Source organism: Rhinopithecus roxellana, chromosome 18, assembly GCF_007565055.1.
Source record: "Rhinopithecus roxellana isolate Shanxi Qingling chromosome 18, ASM756505v1, whole genome shotgun sequence".
Taxonomy (NCBI): domain Eukaryota; kingdom Metazoa; phylum Chordata; class Mammalia; order Primates; family Cercopithecidae; genus Rhinopithecus; species Rhinopithecus roxellana.
The window spans coordinates 61,274,099-61,292,934 of NC_044566.1; the positions used below are offsets into that span (position 1 = coordinate 61,274,099).

The 18,836-nt window shown below is 37.7% G+C and overlaps 1 protein-coding gene across 6 annotated transcripts in view; it reads right to left on the minus strand.

Annotated features, from left to right (window-relative positions):
* Positions 1–18,836, minus strand: part of B3GLCT (beta 3-glucosyltransferase) — a 121,138-nt gene that overhangs the window by 58,344 nt on the left and 43,958 nt on the right. For all 6 annotated transcript variants that reach the window (XR_004054659.1, XR_004054658.1, XM_030922049.1 and 3 more), the window contains exons 5-7: positions 14,839–14,915; positions 13,977–14,088; positions 1,174–1,310 (exon numbers count right to left, since the gene is read on the minus strand). Coding sequence is in view for 4 of the 6 variants with exons in the window: in XM_030922049.1 (XP_030777909.1) it covers positions 1,174–1,310; positions 13,977–14,088; positions 14,839–14,915 (326 nt within the window). In the remaining 2 variants the exon portion in view is untranslated. The remainder of the gene's footprint in view (positions 1–1,173; positions 1,311–13,976; positions 14,089–14,838; positions 14,916–18,836) is intronic.

Genomic DNA, 18,836 nt, shown 5'->3' on the forward strand with positions numbered 1-18,836 from the left:
CATGGAATTACCGGAAAGTCTGATTAAATAGGCTGTAAGCTAAGATTCCAAGAACCCCCAGATTTGTACCACAGAAATAAGCAGCGTAGGAGCTTCAGACTCTGCCGTCATCAGGACGTTGCCGTCAACCGCAACTGACTCTTCCTCTGCTACGAGTCTCAATTCAAACGGTCCCCCATGCTTTGTCTCCTTCCCCACACAATTCAGTTCCCAAAAATAATTGTACATAACACATCTACCTGATGGAACCTACAACATATGGCTGCTTCCTAGTGGCAAGGAAGGGTAGGAAACACAGGGGTTTTGTTTTGTTGTTTGGATTCTACACTGGAAAGGAGGGTATCACACTGTAGAGAACTTTCAAATGTGAAGGGAATAGTCAAGAAGTTTTGTTCAGCCATGAATGACAAGGTATGTACTACCCTGTATATCTACAATGGGCTAATAAGATTTTGAAGACCCCAAATCCTAGAGACAGGACACTTAATGACAGAAACTCTTTCATCTCTGAAGTTAAAAAAGCCACAAGTGCTTTATCAACTCTCCATTCCCTAAAGAACAAAAACATTTAATAATTAATCTGAAGGGCTTGTCAACAACCGTATTTCTCCTGAATTACAATGTAACCACCTTCACTTTCCACATCTAACAGAGCACCATTGTGATTATACACACAAATAGCTAGCTATGATTACCTATAGTACCTTCCACTAGCTAGCTGTCCTCCTGCCTGGCCTGTGTTTAAGTATGCACACCCATGCACCTAATGAATCATCAACTCTCAACCCCAGCATGTTACTGCTTCATTTTCTTACTGATGATAGAAGTTACACCTATAGCTAAGTAGATCTCTTAACAATAGTAATGATGCTTCCATGTGCATGGTTCTCAGAGCACTTCCGTCTTCTCCCTTAGTCTCACCGCTTATTATTTTGTGGATGAGTAAGAAGAATATACAGAGAGGCTGAATGATTTGTCTGAAGGGTCTAGTAAATGACAGTGCTGAAGCAGAAACCCTCAGGCATGTGGCTCCTTTTCCAGGTCTGACCACACACTGCCTCTGGCTGAAAAACTCATTTCAGATCCTGAGATCCATCAGTTACTGTACTCAATGAAATTCAAGTTGATGTACACCCTTCCCACCTCCCTGAAAAAAGTCCAATAAATTCTTACTTGTTTACAAGTGGAATACTTAAGGCCCAGCCTGCAGCAAAGTCTGGATACTTAAAAACTGTAGGATTCTCAGAAAAGGCATAATGGTGAATTATTGTGGATTCTTCATCATGTAATGCTTTTCCCAAAAACCATTCCTGTTAAATAAAGATATAACATGTCACTTTAAAAACAACCATTTCATGTAAGACCAATAGAAAGTTGTACTATTGGTTTTAGATAATTAAATATTTTTGGTGATAAAGAGTTATTAGCACAGATTAAATATTTCTAGAGAATGTGAACAAAAATATAATTAACACTAGTATGATAATGAATATAACATAAGCTTTGTATACAAAAAGTAGTTCAAGATCTGATCATCAAGATGAACAAGGTATTAGTCATCATTATACCATAAATGTATAAAAGTGGTATTTTATAGAATATTCCACATAAAAAGACTATTAGGGCAAAGCAAATAGTATGCCCTTATGCCCTACTGAGGTTTTGAAAGAATAATTTGAAAAATTCCTTTCAGAATCAGTGATTATCTATTTATTTACTCATTCATGCAAAAGATTTTTATTGAGAATCTACCACACACCAGGCAGAAACATAACTTACCCTACAGTGGAGAAATGGAAATTAAGAAAGTAAGTAAAATAACCAGGTAGTGATTGAAATGTGCTATGATGAAAACAAATCAGGGTGACTAGGAGCTGCCCTGAAAAGAGGGAAATCTCTTAGGATGTAACAAACTGAGATGCAATATCAAGGAGCTGGATCTATGCAAAAATCTGTTAGTCATATAATGATGACTAGCATTTTGTTCATCCTCAGTAGCGAACTGAGATGAAATAATATCAGAGAGCCAGCTCTATGCAAAAATCTGAGGAAGAGCCGTCAAAGGACTTCATGCAAAATCCCTGAGGTGGGAAAAAGTTTGATACAGTCAATGAAGAAAGAAATCCTATGTGGCTGGAGCTACTGGATGTGGGAGTAAGGTACAAAAGAGACAGGCAAAAGGCTGACCAGGGTGAGTTTTATGTGCCAGAGGAAAGGAGTACAGACTTTATTGAAGTGTAATGAAAGACTTCCACTTCTGACCACAATAGAATAATCTGGATCACATCTACTCTAACAAGTATAAAAGCTGGAGAAATTACATAAAGCAAATGATTGAAGCCATTAGAAAACAACAAAGGCAGACAGGACATAAAGGACTAAGATCCCAGAATTAGAAAGGCCATCCATGGGAGCCCCATATTGGCCTCCTCCTTTCCTCAAGGAATTTGCTGATTCCTGGAGCTGCAAATAGCACACAGCCAAAAGCAGCAGCTGGGGGCTTTTGCAGCCTCGCTGGACTAAAAGGTAGAGTCTGGAGCTGGAGACCTTGAAAGAGAAGAGATGTAAGGGGGTCCCAAGATGCTGCATGCAAGTTTCCGTCAATGACCTAAGCTGCACAAAAACCAAGGAAAAAAAATGAACCAAGCAGAAAGCAGCAGTGGAGAGGCTAAAAAGCTGAGCCAAGCCTTTAGCAGTACTCTAGTGCTGGGAAACCAAGGCTGGAGTTCAGATTGCCAGGGCAAAAGGGCTCTGGAGTATGGGCAGTCTGTAAATAGACCTACCCAAACAACATCCACAACCCAGAAGATTAAATCCTTCTACAGGAAGTCCTATCATCCATAACCTTCTTAATTTTTCACATAAAACATCTGAGATTTAGTTAAAACTTACCCAGCAGAGCAAGAAACAAGACCAGACCAGAAAAAAGAAAAGTGAAAAACAGAAAGAGATGCACAGATAAAACAGATGTTGCAGTTATCAAATAAGACTTTTAAAAAGATATGGTTAATGTGTCCTTTAAGGATAAAAAGATTTTAAAAATTGCACCAAAGAACTAGAATTTATAAACAAGAGCCAAATGAAAAATCTAAAACTTAACGCAAGAACTGAAGTTAGTAACTCAAAAAAATATTAAACACAATAGCAGAGAAGATTAACAGTCTGGAAAACAAGTCCAGTAAAAAATATCCAGACTGATACAAGAAAAAAAAAGGGAAGAAAAGAGCTACAGCAATATGAGACACAAGGAAAAGGGCTAAAATGCATGACATTAGAAACTAAGGAGAGATAGAGTGGAACTGAAGGAATATTTAAAGAATACAGGCTTAGAATTTTCCAAAACTAACTAAAATCATCAAGTTGTACACTCAAGAAGCTCTGTAAACTCCAGTGAGAACAAATACAAAGAAAATCACACATACACACATAACAGTAACACTGTTGAAAACTAAAAATAGAGAATATCCTAAAAGCAGCTGGTGGCAGGGGAAGTCATGGAGGGGAGAGGGTATACATTTTTTTTTTTTCAAATAAACAGAACAAGATATACAGCTGAGTTTTCAACAGGAATGATAAGAGGGGAAAGACAATGGTAGAGCATATGTACAGTAATGGAAGAAAATTGCTCCCAACCCAGAATGCTATACCCAGCAAAAATATCTTAGGTGGAATGGGAAACCACTGAAACAGGAGGCTCTAATAATGGTCAAGGCAAGATATGACGATAGCCTGAAACAGCGTAGTAGTATTAAATATGGACAGGAGATATATTTTGGAATAGAACCAGCTGGTCATGCCAACATGAAGTTGAAGAAAAAAAGATGAACCAATCTCAAGTCTTAGGTTTTTAATATGAGCAACTGGATAGACAGTGACAGTGATGCACTTCTGGATGAGGAAGACTGAAGATGGAAGAGGTTGGCCTTGAGAGTTCAGCTTTGAATATGTCGAGTTTTTGGTTCCTATTAGATAAGCAGAGGTATGAAGCAGGCAGCTTGACATAAGAAAGTACATAGCTGACTCCCTCAATTACTTCACTCTGTTCAAATATGACCTGATGAGTGAGGTATTCCTTGAACACCCTATAGAGATAGGTAAGCCCATTCCCAATACATCCCTTACTCCCTTATTCTGCTTTATTCTTCTCCATGGCACTTGTTACCATCTGACACATTATATATTTATTTGCATTTTTCTCTATTGCTTATCTGCCCTGAAATAAGAACACACCTCCTTGTGGGCAGGGATGTTGTCCATTTTGTTCACTGCTGTATCTCCAGTTCACCTAACATGTAACAGATGTGCAGTAACTTTTTGTCAAATGAACATAGCAAGTCTAGGAGAGATTTAAAAAGCAACTCTGCTCTACTGAAGAAACTAGAGCATACAATATGAATCAAGTACCCTAAGTTCTAAAAGTTGTGTATATTTTCTCTCTTACCCAACCAAGACCACCTCACTCTCTTATTATTTATCAGTATATAAAATCAAGAAGACACCATGCATGAGTACTCTTAGGTATTTCTTAAGAGCCTTATTCTGCTTGTGGTTGTATTGCAAATACCTCCCAGAGTCCTAGTTTTCCTCAATTTAGCAACAGATCATAACTGCACATATGTGGCAGCTGCTAATTTTTAAATCTAACATTAAAACTGCATTTAGATTCACAGATCCATATGATGACTTTCCTCTTGATACTTTGCCTATGGGTATAGTAAATCACCACTGGGTAAGAAGAATACCTTGTAACAACCAAGACAAACCACCTCAGCTTGAGATTCAAAATTCAGCACCTTTAAAAAAAATCTACAATAAAGCTCTTTATCAAGTGACTAAACCTTAACCAATATGAAAATCACTGTATTTTACATACCATGCCAATATGGCTTGTATAAAGAAAATAAACATCTCAGTATATTTTGAAAACTGTCTTACAAATCTTTCACTATTAAAACCTTTCACAATTAAAACCTTTGGTTTCAAACATCTTATGGAAAACATGTTGCTATGTTTTATCTCCTAATTGCAGTGTTCAGCTATTATATAGTATATGATTGTTTTTCAATATTTTTGTGTGGGTTATACTGTAAACTACCTTTAAAAGATTATTATAGAATCTATACATAGAGCCACTCCCCTAATCTTTCTTAATGACTTTCTTAAAGATTTCATTAAAAGGACAATTATAATCAAGAAAAACCTTAAAAGAATAACTCAGTGTTCCACTAGTATCTTAGAATTACTGGTTTTTATCTTTTTTTTTTTTAATTATACTTTAAGTTCTGGGGTACATGTACAGAACGTACAGTTTTGTTACATAGGTATACGTGTGCCATGGTGGTTTGCTGCACCCATCAACCCGTCATCTACACTAGGTATTTCTCCAAATGCTATCCCTCCCCAAGCCACCCACCGCCCATAAGGCCCCAGTGTGTGATGTTCCCCTCCCTGTACCCATGTGTTCTCAATATTGATTAACTCCCACTTATGAGTGAGAACATGCAGTGTTTAGTTTTCTGTTCTTGTGTTAGTTTGCTGAGAATGATGTTCCAGCTTCATCCATGGCACTGCAAAGGACATGAACTCATCCTTTTTGATGGCTGCATAGTATTCCATGGTGTATATGTGCTACATTTTCTTTATCCAGTCTATCATTGATGAGCATTTGGGTTGGTTCCAAGTCTTTGTTATTGTGAACAGTGTTGCAATAAACATACGTGTGCATGTATCTTTATAGTAGAATGATTTATAATCCTTTGGGTATATACACTCATGGGATTGCTGGGTCAAATGGCATTTCTGGTTCTAGGTCCTCGAGGAATTGCCACACTGTCTTTCACAATGGTTGAACTAATTTACACTCCCATCAACAGTGTAAAAGCGTTCCTACTTCTCCACATCCTCTCCAGCATCTGTTGTTTCCTGACTTTTTAATGATTGCCATTCTAACTGGCGTGACATGGTACCTCACTGTAATTTTGATTTGCATTTCTCTAATAACCAGTGATGAAGAGCTTTTTTTCATGTTTGTTGGCTGCATAAATGTCTTCTTTTGAGAAGTGTCTGTTCATATACTTTGCCCACTTTTTGATGGCGTTTTTCTTGTAAATTTGTTTAAGTTCTTTGTAGATTCTGGATATTAGCCCTTTGTCAGGTGGATAGATTACAAACATTTTCTCCCATTCTGTAGGTTGCCTGTTCACTCTGATGACAGTTTCCTTTGCTGTGCAGAAGCTCTTTAATCAGATGCTATTTGTCAATTTTGGCTTTTGTTGCCATTGTTTTTGGTATTTTAGTCATGAAGTCTTTGCCCATGCCTATGACCTGAATGGTATTGCCTAGGTTTTCTTCTAGGGTTTTTATGGTTTTAGGTCTCATGTTTATGTCTTTAATCCATCTTAATTCTTTTATAAGGTGTAAGAAATGGATCTAGTTTTAGCTTTCTGCATATGCCTAGCCAGTTTCCAAAACACCATGATTTATTAAATAGGGAATCCTTTCCCCATTGCTTGTTTTTGTCAGGTTTGTCAAAGATCGGATGGTTGTAGATGTGTGGTGTTATTTCTGAGGCCTCTGTTCTGTTCCATTAGCCTATATATCTGTTTTGGTACCAGTACCACGCTGTTTTGTTACTGTAGCCTTGTAGTATCATTTGAAGTAAGGTAGCGTGATGCCTCCAGCTTTGTTCTTTTGGCCCAGGATTGTCTTGGCTATGTGGGCTCTCTTTTTGTTCCGTATGAAATTTAAAGTAGTTTTTTCCAATTCTGTAAAGTAGTTTTTTCCAATTCAATGGTAGCTTGATGAGGATAGCATGGAATCTATAAATTACTTTGGTCAGTATGGTCATATTTACAATACTGATTCTTCCTATCCATGAGCATGGAATGTTTTTCTATTTGTTTGTGTCCTCTCTTATTTCCTGAAGCAGTGGTTTGTAGTTCTCCTTGAAGAGGCCCTTCACATCCCTTGTAAGTTGTATTCCTGTGTATTTTCTTTTCTTTGTAGCAATTGTGAATGGGAGTTCATTCATGATTTGGCTCTCTGTTATTGGTATATAGGAATGCTTGTGATTTTTGCACATCGATTTTGTATCCTGAGACTTTGCTTAAGTTGCTTATCAGCTTAAGGAGATTTTGAGACGATGGGGTTTTCTTTTTGAGATGGCGTTTTTGCACTGTCACCAGCGCGGGAGTGCAGTGGCGCGATCTCAGCTCACTGCAACCTCCCTCCCGGCTTCAAGTGATTCTCCTGCCTCAGCCTCCCAAGTAGCTGGGATTACAGGCACCCACCACCATGGCCAGCTATTTTTTGTATTTTTAGTAGAGATGGGGTTTCACTGTGTTGGTCAGGCTGGTCTCAAACTCCTGACCTTGTGATCCACCTGCCTTGGCCTTCCAAAGTGCTGGGATTACAGGTGTGAGCCCCCGCGCCTGGCCACGATGGGATTTTCTAAATATACAATCATGTCATTTGCAAACAGATACAATTTGACTTCCTCTTTTCCTAATTGACTACCCTTTCTTTCTTTCTCTTGCCTGATCGCCCTCACCAGAACTTCTAATACCATGTTGAATAAGAGTGGTGAGGAAGGGCATCCTTGTCTTGGGCAGTTTTCAAAGGGAATGCTTCCAGTTTTTGCCCATTCAGTATGATATTGGCTGTGGGTTTGTCATAAACAGCTCTTATTATTCTGAGATATGTTTCATCAATGCCTAGTTTATTGAGAGTTTTTAGCATGAAGGGCTGTTGAATTTTGTCAAAGGTCTCTTCTGCATCTACTGAGATAATCATGTGGTTCTGTGTATGTGATGGATTACATTTATTGATTTGCATTTGTTGAACCAGCCTTGCATCCCAGGGATGAAGCCGACTTGATCGTGGTAGGTAAGCTTTAAGATGTACTGCTGGATTTGGTTTGCCAGCATTGAGGATCCTCCCATTGATGTTCATCACGGATATTGGCCTGAAATTTTCTTTTTTTGTTGTTGTATCTCTACCAGGTTTCGGTATCAGGATGATGCTGGCCTCATAAAATGAGTTACAGAGGATTCCCCCGTTTTCTATTGTTTGGAATAATTTCAGAAGGAATGGTACCAGCTCCTCTTTGTAACTGGTAGAATTTGGCTGTGAATCTGTCCGGTCCTGGACTTCTTTTGTTTGGTAGGCTATTAATTACTGCCTCAATTACAGAACTTGTTATTGGTCTATTCAGGGATTCGACCTCTTCTTGTATTGTTGTGGGAGGCTGTATGTGTCCAGAAACTTATCTTTTTTTTTTTTTTTTTTTTTTTTTAGATTTTCTAGTTTATTTGCATAGAGTTGTTTATAGTATTCTCTGATAGTAGTTTGTATTTCTGTGGGATTGGTGGTGATATCCCCTTTATCATTTTTTATTGCATCTATTTGATTCTTCTCTCTTTTCTTCTTTATTAGTCTGGCTAGTAGTCTATTTTGTTAATCTTTTCAAAAAACTAGCTCCTGGATTCACTGATTTTTTTTTTGAAGTGTTTTTTTTATGTCTCTATCTCCTTCAGTTCTGCTCTGATCTTAGTTACTTCTTGTCTTCTGTTAGCTTTTGAATTTGTTTGCTCTTGCTTCTCTAGTTCTTTTCATTGAGATGTTAGAGTGTCGATTTTAGATCTTTCCTGCTTTCTCTTGTGGGCATTTAGTGCTATATATTTCCCTCTACACACTTCTTTAAATGTGTCCCAGAGACTCTGATACATTGTGTGTTTGTTCTCATTGGTTTCAAAGAACATCTTTATTTCTGCTTTCATTTCGTTATTTACCCAGTAGTCATTCAGGAGCAGGTTGCTCAGTTTCCATGTAGTTGTGTGGTTTTGAGTGAGTTTCTTTAGTCCTGAGTTCTAATTTGATTGCACTGTGGTCTGAGAGACTGCTCATTATGATTTCCGTTCTTTTGCATTTGCTGAGGAGTGTTTTACTTCCAATTATGTGGTCAATTTTAGAATAAGTGTGATGTGGTGCTGCAAAGAATGTATATTCTGTTGATTTGGGGTGGAGAGTTCTGTAGATGTCTATTAGGTCCGCTTGGTCCAGAGCTGAGTTCAGGTCCTGGATATCCTTGTCAATGTTCTGTCTTGTTGATCTGTCTACTATTGACAGTGGGGTGTTAAAGTCTCCCAGTATTATTGTGTGGGAGTCTAAGTCTCTGTGTAGGTCTCTAAGAACTTTCTTTACGAATCTGGGTGCTCCTGTATTGGGTGCATACATTTAGGACAGTTAGCTCTTCTTGTTGTGTTGATCCCTTTACCATTATGTAATGCCCTTGTCTCTTTTGATCATTGTTGGTTTAAAGTCTGTTTTATCAGAGACTAGGATTGCAACCCCTGCTGTTTTTTTGGTCTTCCATTTGCTTGGTAAATCTTCCTCCATCCCTTTATTTTGAGCCTATGTGTGTCTTTGCACATGAGATGGGTATCCCAAATACAGCACACCAATGCGTCTTGACTCTTTATCCAATTTGCCAGTCTGTGTCTTTTAATTGGGACATTTAGTCCATTTACATTTAAGGTTAATATTGTTATCTGTAAATCTGATCCTGCCATTTTGATGCTAGCTGGTTATTTTGCCCCTTAGTTGATGCAGTTTCTTCACAGCGTCGATGGTCTTTACAGTTTGGTATGTTTTTGCAGTGGCTGGTACCGGTTGTTCCTTTCCAATGCTTATTGCTTCCTTTAGGAGCTCTTGTAAGGCAGGCCTGGTGCTGACAAAATCTCTCAGCATTTCTTTTGTCAGTAAAGGATTTGTATTTCTCCTTCGCTTATGAAGCTTAGTTTGGCTGGATATGAAAATTCTGTGTTGAAAATTCTTTTCTTTAAGAATGTTGAATATTGGCCCCCACTCTCTTCTGGCTTGTAGGGTTTCCGCCGAGAAATCCGCTGTTAGTCTGATGGGCTTCCCTTTGTGGGTAACCCGACTTTCCCTCTGGCTGCCCTTAACATTTTTTCCTTCATTTTAACTTTGGTGAATCTGATGATTTTGTGTCTTGGGGTCACTCTTCTTGAGGAGTATCTTTGTGGTATTCTCTGTATTTCTGAATTTTAATGTTGGCCTGCCTTGCTAGATTGGGGAATTGCCCCAGATAATATCCTGAAGAGTGTTTTCCAACTTGGTTCCGTTCTCCCCATCACTTTCAGGTACAACAATCAAACACAGATTTGGTCTTTTCACATAGTCTCATATTTCTTGGAGGCTTTATTCATTTCTTTTCAGTCTTTTTTCTCTAATCTTGTCTTCTTGCTTTATTTCATTGAGTTGATCTTCAATCTCTGATATCCTTTCTTCCACTTGATCGATTCGGCTATTGGTACTTGTGTATGCTTCACTAAGTCCTTGTGCTATGTATTTCAGCTCCATCAGGTCATTTATGCTCTTCTCTAAACTGGTTATTCTAGTTAGCAATTCATCTAACCTTTTTTCAAGGTTCTTAGCTTCCTTGCATTGGGTTAGAACATGCTCCTTTAGCTTGGAGGAGTTTATTACCACCTTCGGAAGCCTACTTCTGTCAATCTGTCAAACTCATTCTCCATCCAGTTTTGTTCCCTTGAGGAATTGTGATCCTTTGAAGGAGAAGAGGTCTTCTGGTTTTTGGGATTTTCAGCCATTTTGCACTGGTTACTCCCCATCTTCATGGATTTATCTACCTTTGGTCTTTGAAGTCGGTGACCTTCAGAGGGGGTCTCTGAGTGGACGTCCTTTTTGTTGATACTGATACTATTCCTTTCTGTTTATTAGTTTTCCTTCTAACAGTCTGGTCCCCCTGCTGCAGATCTGCTGGAGTTTGCTGGAGATCCGCTCCAGACTGTTTGCCTGGGTATCACCGGTGGAGGCTGCAGAACCACAAACATTGCTGCCTGTTCCTTTCTGTGGAAGCTTCATCCCAGAGGGGCACCTGCCAGATGCCAGCCAGAGCTCTCCTGTATGAGTTGTCTGTTGGCCCCTACTGGGAGGTGTCCCCCAGTCAGGCTACACGGGGGTTAGGGACCCACTTCAGGAGGGAGGCTGTCCCTTATCAGAGCTCAAACACTGTGCTGGGAGATCCGCTGCTCTCTTCAGAGCTGCCAGGTAAGGATACTTAAGTCTGCTGAAGCTGCGCCCACAACCGCTCCTTCCCCCAGGTGCTCTGTCCCAGGGAGGTGGAGGTTTTATCTCTAAGTCCCTGACTGGGGCTGCTGCCTTTTTTTCAGACATGCCCTGCCCAGAGAGGGAATCTGGAGAGGCAGTCTGGCTGCAGAGGCCGTGCTGGGCTGCAGTGGGCTCTACCCAGTTTGAACTTCCTGGTGGCTTTGTTTACACTATGAGGGCAAAACTGCTTGAGTACTCAAGCCTCAGCAATGGTGGATGTCCCTCTGAATTACTTTTTACAAGTGTTTTATCTCTATTATCTCTATTAAATATTTATCTCTATTATCTCTATTAAAAATAAATTTAGGCCAGGTGTGGTGGCTCCATGCCTGTAATTCCAGCACTTTGGGAGGCCGAGGCAGGCAGATCACTTGAGACCAGGAGTTTAAGACCAGACTGGCCAACAGGGCAAAACCCCGTCTTTACTAAAAATACAAAAATTACTCAGGTGTGCTGCTGCATGACTGTAATCCCAGCTACTTGGGAGGCTGAGGCACAAGAAGTGATTGAACCTGGGAGGTAGAGGTTGCAGTGAGCCGAGATTGCACCACTGCACTCCGGCCTGGGTGACAATACGAGACTCTGTCTCAAAAAATAAAATAAAATAAAATAAATTTAAAGTCAACACACCTCATCAAATACACATATATTAACAGCATACTGTGGTTACAAAGGAAAGACTTCAAACAACATACGAAATTTAGAGAAATCACTGAGGAAGGCAATTTAACAAAGATTACTTTAATAAAAGTTAAAGTTTTACATTTCAAATATTTTATGACAGTATACATTTGCATTCGTAATAATGACTGAAAGATGAAGGAAATAAATCAGAATCAAACAAAATACCTTATACCCTCACAAATTATATAATTATTTTAATGTACTCAAAGCTTATTTGTGTAAATATCAAAGCCAGGTTTGCTTTATACTTTTTTCCTTTCAAATGGTAGGGGGAAAAAAATCACACTAGTTTGAGCTAACTTCAACATTATATAATCTTTATCATTTCTTACTGCTAGTTTCAAAAGAAATAAAGCATTCTGGATTTTTTTCTTTTTTCACATGGCAGAGTTCTGAAAAGAGGACGAAAACATCTCCTTTTACCTCTGTTCTGTACTTGTTTTTCATGAACTTGCTTTGAACTTTTAAATTTATCATCCCAATTTTCATTAAAAAGCAAAGTGAGTCACCATCTCCCGTGCAGAATTAGAGCTATGGATAATGGAAAAATAATCTCCAGGTGAAATGAACACTAGAAGGAGGTGAAAACTCCTACATCCTAAAAAAGATTTGGGAGTTTTTCCCAAGCCAAAAGGAAATATAAAAGCCTAACAAATGGTTTACATAAAACATGGCAGAAAGTACACAGATGCTGGTTAGTATCATCTGAAAAGACTGGATGACACAGGTTCATAATTCTTCTCTTTGAAGGAATTATTTTTTTAACCCAATGACCTTCTCATCCAATTATATCTAAAGCTTCCCAGAAATCAAAAGCATGAAGAAAAATCGTAATGGATCTTTCCAGCATTTAAAGATCATCAAAAGCAGTGGTTTCTATTATAGCAAAGACTTTCCAGCATTGGAGAAATTAATCTAATGATCACTGTTGCCCAGTGTTTGACATCTACATCAACAAACCGAGCAGCACCCAGAAGCTTGCCTTTTATCCCCCATGAGCTCATTACATCTGATTCATCTCAGGAGTGAGCATCCAAAGGCGGGTGGGACAGGTTTCCACTGGGACAAGAAAGGGCCCATCTCTGCTTATCTCAAGTTTAAAGAATTCCAAAAAGTGATCAGGTTGTAACCTGGGCTTCTTTTCTCTGAAAGAGAACTGAATGAGCTCAATTTACTCTTGACACATTTCCAAGGCAGCTCTCTAAACCTAACGAGCCTTAGAACGTAGCCCAGCAGCAAAACTGATTATTACAGGGTTATAAAGTCATTCACAAATATTCACTGACCACCTACTAAGTGTTAAACACTCTGCTCAGGGCTAGGGATTTCCAGGCAAACAAGATCCAGTTGCTCTATTAAATCTGCACAAAATAAAAATAAGATTTGAAAACGTAAAAGTTTTGTGGACTTCACTGTGGTGGACTTCACTGAGTTCCTCCAGTTCAAGATACATCCCTTCCCACCCCCATTCTTTCTCAAATAGTGTTCCCTGCCTGATAGACCCTCTTTTTCTCTTGCTAACTCCTACCCATCCACAGAACTCAGACTAAATGTCACTTCCTGTCCTGACCCTCCCAGGTTAGATTCCATGCCCCTGTTATATGCTTCTAACAGCACCCTAGTCTTCCTTATTAGAGATGTTTTGCTTCTAACCATAACTGCTTCTCTAATGGTCTGTTCTCCCTGCTATTCTGTGCCACCCACATGGTCAGAATCACTGTCTGTTTTGTTCTAGCCTCTGCCATCCACAGTACTCAGTATAGAGTTGGCACTCAAAAACAATTTTCTATCTAAAATAATATATGGTCACTGTCTAATAAGAAGAAATAGCCAACTTAAGTTTATTGCTAAGATAAGCAGTTTCTGAACTTTGAGTGATAGGTTTCAATTCTCTGAAATTGCTAACACATGTGTTAACAGATTCTTTTCATTTAAAATGGCTCATCATAAGCTCTGTCCCTCTATAAGCTACAAACTTCAAAGAGCATTACTTAACATATCTTCCAGAGATTCAACAATGTTTCATTCTGTTTAATTTTAAACTAAGTGGTTTTTTATTAGATTCAAAAGCTTCTTAATCAAAATTAAATCTCCTTTGAAACATTGTCCCCCAAAATAAGAACTCGCATTGAAGTTATATTCACCTTAGAGGGGTCGTATCTTCTGATGGTTTCCAAGAGTTTTGGAATCTGTATTCTTGTCTCTTCTTCACAGAAGAAAATCCAAGATGAATTTCTGCTGTATGTTACAGCAAAGCTGACCAAAAGAAACAAGTTTCAGTAATAACTTCTGTAAAATGAGTTAATAAGGTTTAAAACGGATCAGTAGGAAATGAATGAAGGGTACACAGAATGGCATATCTAGTTTTTTTTTCTCTAGATTTTTCTTCAGCTTATAGAAAAGCCAGATGCTAATGGTTTAAAAAACAGCTGGAGTTCTCCATAACAACACTAGTTCAGGGGATAATTTTCAAATATCAACTTGAAGCATTTTATCTTTTAAGAAAAAGCATATGTAAGGCAGGGTGCAGTGCCTCACGCCTGTAATCCCAGCACTTTGGGAGGCCAAGGCGGACGGATCACAAAGTCAAGAGATCAAGGGCATCCTGGCCAACATGGCAAAAGTCGTCTCTACTAAAAATACAAAAATTAACTGGGCATGGTGGCGGGCACCTGTAGTCCCAGCTACTCGGGAGGCTGAGGCAGGAGAATCGCTTGAACCCACGAGGCGGAGCTTGCAGTAAGCCGAGATCACGCCACTGTACTCCAGCCTGGCAATGAAGCGAGACTCCGTCTTAAAAAAAAAAAAAAAAAAAAAAAAAGGCTACTCATGATTAAGAACCAATCATCAAGAAATCTGGTTAAGGTAATAATCATAAAAAGTAAAACTCAAATTTATTTCACTTACTGACTGAGAAAAACCATATCCTCTTAATAAAACGACTAGGGGCATAAAAGTGTTCAGGTAGGAATGTCAGTCATCTACACGTGAGTGAAACAAACGTACTGTGGTAACAATGGAAGTATGGTCCATGCACCTTCTTGTTTAGCCAGCTGATGAAGGAGGAGGACACTGGGGAGCTCCTGAAAAAACAATGATCAAAGAAGATAAGTATGAATTGATCACTCCAAAAAAAGGAAAAAAAAAAAAAAAAAAAAAAAAAGAAGAAGAAAAGAAAAAAAAGAAAAAAGAAAAGGCTTAGCTTCAAATGCAGCTATTTCTAGAGACCTGACATGGTACTCTTCAAACCACTTCTTTTTCCTCATTTTCTCCAGGAGCTACTGGAAATGAAGTATTTTGGCTGAATCCATACAACCTCTGCACTCTGCACCACCCACGCACCCAAATAGGGCTCAAGACCTACAAGGAGGGTCTTCCATGGCTTGGAGCCAACCTGAAGTCTGTGAAGGTGACTTGAAGGGAAGAGCCTGGGGGAAATAGTCAGGGATAACTCAGAGGCACAGAAGCAGTTTTTTATTTTATATACAACATACGGAACATGTGAAAAGGAAAACCCTTTGGCTAAACTAGAGGATACAATATTTGATCTACCTCGTGCAAAAATTACTTTTCAAAGTTCTCTAAACACATTATAATACCCTGATAACAAAAAGTTTTGGTCTAGAAATATAATCCTTAATTACTCAGGCAATAATAGGAATAGCATAATAATGGAATTGACAAATTTATAAGCATAGGAGGAACTAAAAGTCAGAAATAAGGCACAACTGTGCTTACATAAATTATGTACACATATACAGAGATTAATATTTTCAAGGCTACGAGTGTTAGCTTTGAAGTAAAACACTATTCGCTATATTTCAAGTTGTTACAAAAGCCAAAAGTCAAAAATTCATATCTGATTTGCTTAAACCTCCTCCCCCAATAAACTTTATTATATCCTGTGTTTTATACTAGCTATAAAACTATATTCCTAGTAACCATTACAGACAAAAGAATTCAAGAAGAAGTACCTAAGTATCTGAAATATTACTGCACTGATGTGGATTTCACAGCAGTCTTAAAGTTCAGATATGTATTATTTAAGAAGAGAATAGTCTTTAATATAAATCTTTGGAATTAAATTTCAAGTAAATCTCATTTATTTTCCATATACAAATATGAAATGCAAAAAACAGCAATCACAGGTTAAATAAGACAAACAATGTGGTATGTTAGAAAGAGTAAACCTTAAGGCTGAATTAGCAGTTACCCAATATAAATAATTCAGGGCCTTCCTACAGTTACTTCTGAATTATGCAGTAATTTTCATTGTTATTTTAAAAATTCCAGCAAATATATATATTCATGAAGGATGACATAAGAGCAGAAAATCATGTGTAAAGAAACTAATGATGTTACTATTTGCGTAAAACTTTGGAATTATGGGTAAATGCAAATGTGAGCTAGACAAGAAAAACATAGCAAATACTTTTTAAAGTTTTACATAAAAGTAGCTAATGAGTTATGTATCAATTAAAATTATGCCGAAAACTTTATAACAATGGAAATGTCTTTATGTGTAATGGAAAAAAATCAGACATGATTCCAAGAATAAAACAAAATCCTAAATGAACAGAGTAGAGGAACCAGAAAGTGAAAATATTTGTGTCAAGATGATATAATAATGAGACATCCACTTTAAAAATCCTTCAATTAAACATAGCTAAGTTTTTTAAAAATTGAAGGAAAATGAATGCACCTCAAAAATTTACTTCCAAAGAAGTATTATACTTCCTAGTTATAGGATATATATAAAGTAACATCGACAGCTATTAACTGAGAAAAGGCTTCCTTTGATACCTAGACAGCAACCTCAGCAGAAAGGCTATAAGGCACTTTCCTGGGAGAGATTAGAAGACAAGCTTATGAATAACTCTGCCACAACATAAAATGAGGGAGGGAAAGGTTTAGGTAGTGCAAACAAGGAATCACATCCTAGATTGAAATAAACTCTATGGATTATCAGTAGATTAAATTCACTCATAGCTCCATTATATTTGTTTACTAAATCATATACTAGATTTCATATTTGCTTCAGTTTGTGAACACAAGATCAAATTATCTGTCTCTCTGCATCTCCATATAACAATACTTCAAAAGCTAGCATGCCTTGTTAATAACACTCTCCAAAGGTGAGTACTCAAAAATACAAAGTAGGTGCTACCTTGGCACTCAGAAACCTGCTCTTGATTAACTCTTGATTAAGCCAAGGTCATCTTAATTGTAAATAAATTTTAATCTACTAATCCCCAAAAATGCCCAAGAGCTTTTATTCTTGTCATATACATACATATACACATATAAATGTATGCACACAGAGACCCAAACAGATATAATATTACACTTACATGTAGTAGCACCTTAAAGGTAATTATCAAAAAGGGTGCAATAAAATTTTCTATCAAATGATCTTATCTCAGTTGCTACCACTAAGGATTGTAATAATTTATGTTCCCTCTATCGCCATCACAAGATTTAGACCTCCTTAAAGGTAGTGTCACTAAATGATACCATTTTTAGATTCAAAGCAAGTTTTTATTTTTATTTTTGGAGACAGAGTTTCGCTCTTGTCACCCAGGCGCAATCTCGACTCACTGCAACCTCTGCCTACCAGGTTCAAGTGATTCTCCTGCCTCAGCCTCCTGAGTAGCTGGGATTGCAGGGGTGCACCACCACGCCTGGCTAATTTTTGTGTTATTAATAGAGACAGGGTTTCACCGTGTTGGCCAGGCTGGTCTTGAACTCCTGATTTCAGGTGATCCACTGGCCGCAGCTTCCCAAAGTGCTGGGATTACAGGCGTGAGCCATCGTGCCCTGGCTCAAAGCAGGTTTTTAAATAAGTAACTGGATGAATAACTAAAAAATAGTTTTCAAATTAAAATTCAAGGGGAAAATAATAAAATGTTACATCAACATTACCAAGAGTTGTCTGGAATAAAGACATAGTAAAGCATTCATGCATGCAACAACTGTCGTCAATCTAAATGATGCCTAATCATGCTACTATTTCAAACCTAAAAGGTAATTCAAAATTCTCTCGATAATGAGATAATGCCCTAACAGGCAGACATAAAGGAGCTAAAAATACAAATGATCAAATATGGATAAATTACAGAAAAGGGAAAGAAAATGAAAAGGCTGATTGCAATAATTTAAACTTTAATGTCAACTGTATTTATCTCTTTGAATCAAAGTCTGCCTTTATCAGCATCCACTGGTATCATAATCACTTTGAAGACAGAAAGCCTAGTGAACTTTCAGTCAGTACTTCCTTGGAACATATTTGTTATCAAGTCATGAATTCATATTTAAAGCAGCTAATAATTATTGAGAGCAAACAAATTTAAAACCAACATTCTAATTCATTAGTTGGTTCTTATGCATATTCATCATCCTCATTTAGGAAAGGAGTTTGATTCCAATATCACAGCTGAGTATTCTCACAATATTTTTTAGAATGGAGAAGGGCCATTACTCTTGATATGGAGGGGAAATCATTAAAGATTTATATCTAGAATTGTTAATAGTATGAACGAAAAAGCTAACATTTGAACATGGATTAAAATAGATGAATATATAAAATAGCATAAATAACCTTAATTATTCAGCAGATTTGGTTTTGAACCATTTTAGTCTTTCTGTATGTCTGGAAATAATTCAACAATTAAACTACATGCTGCTGGTCTTCCCCTTGTCAACAGACTATCTGCCAGTATTTGTCGTTTGTCCTTAACTTCTCCTCTAAACCTAGAAGTACATGGGTTTATGGTCTCATTCAGTTTTATTATTCAGACTACATGCTAAATTAGAAGGTAACATGAGCACATTGGTTCAGTATTAGGCAAAGCTTCTAAAAAACTGAACTTTTAAGACTGATTCCATTTCAACTGCATGTCTAAATTCCAACTATTACATCATTCTAAGGCACTGAACTGAGCTTTTAGAATAACAAATAAATCATGGTAAAAATTAACATCTGTTTATTGTTACAGTTTCTTCTG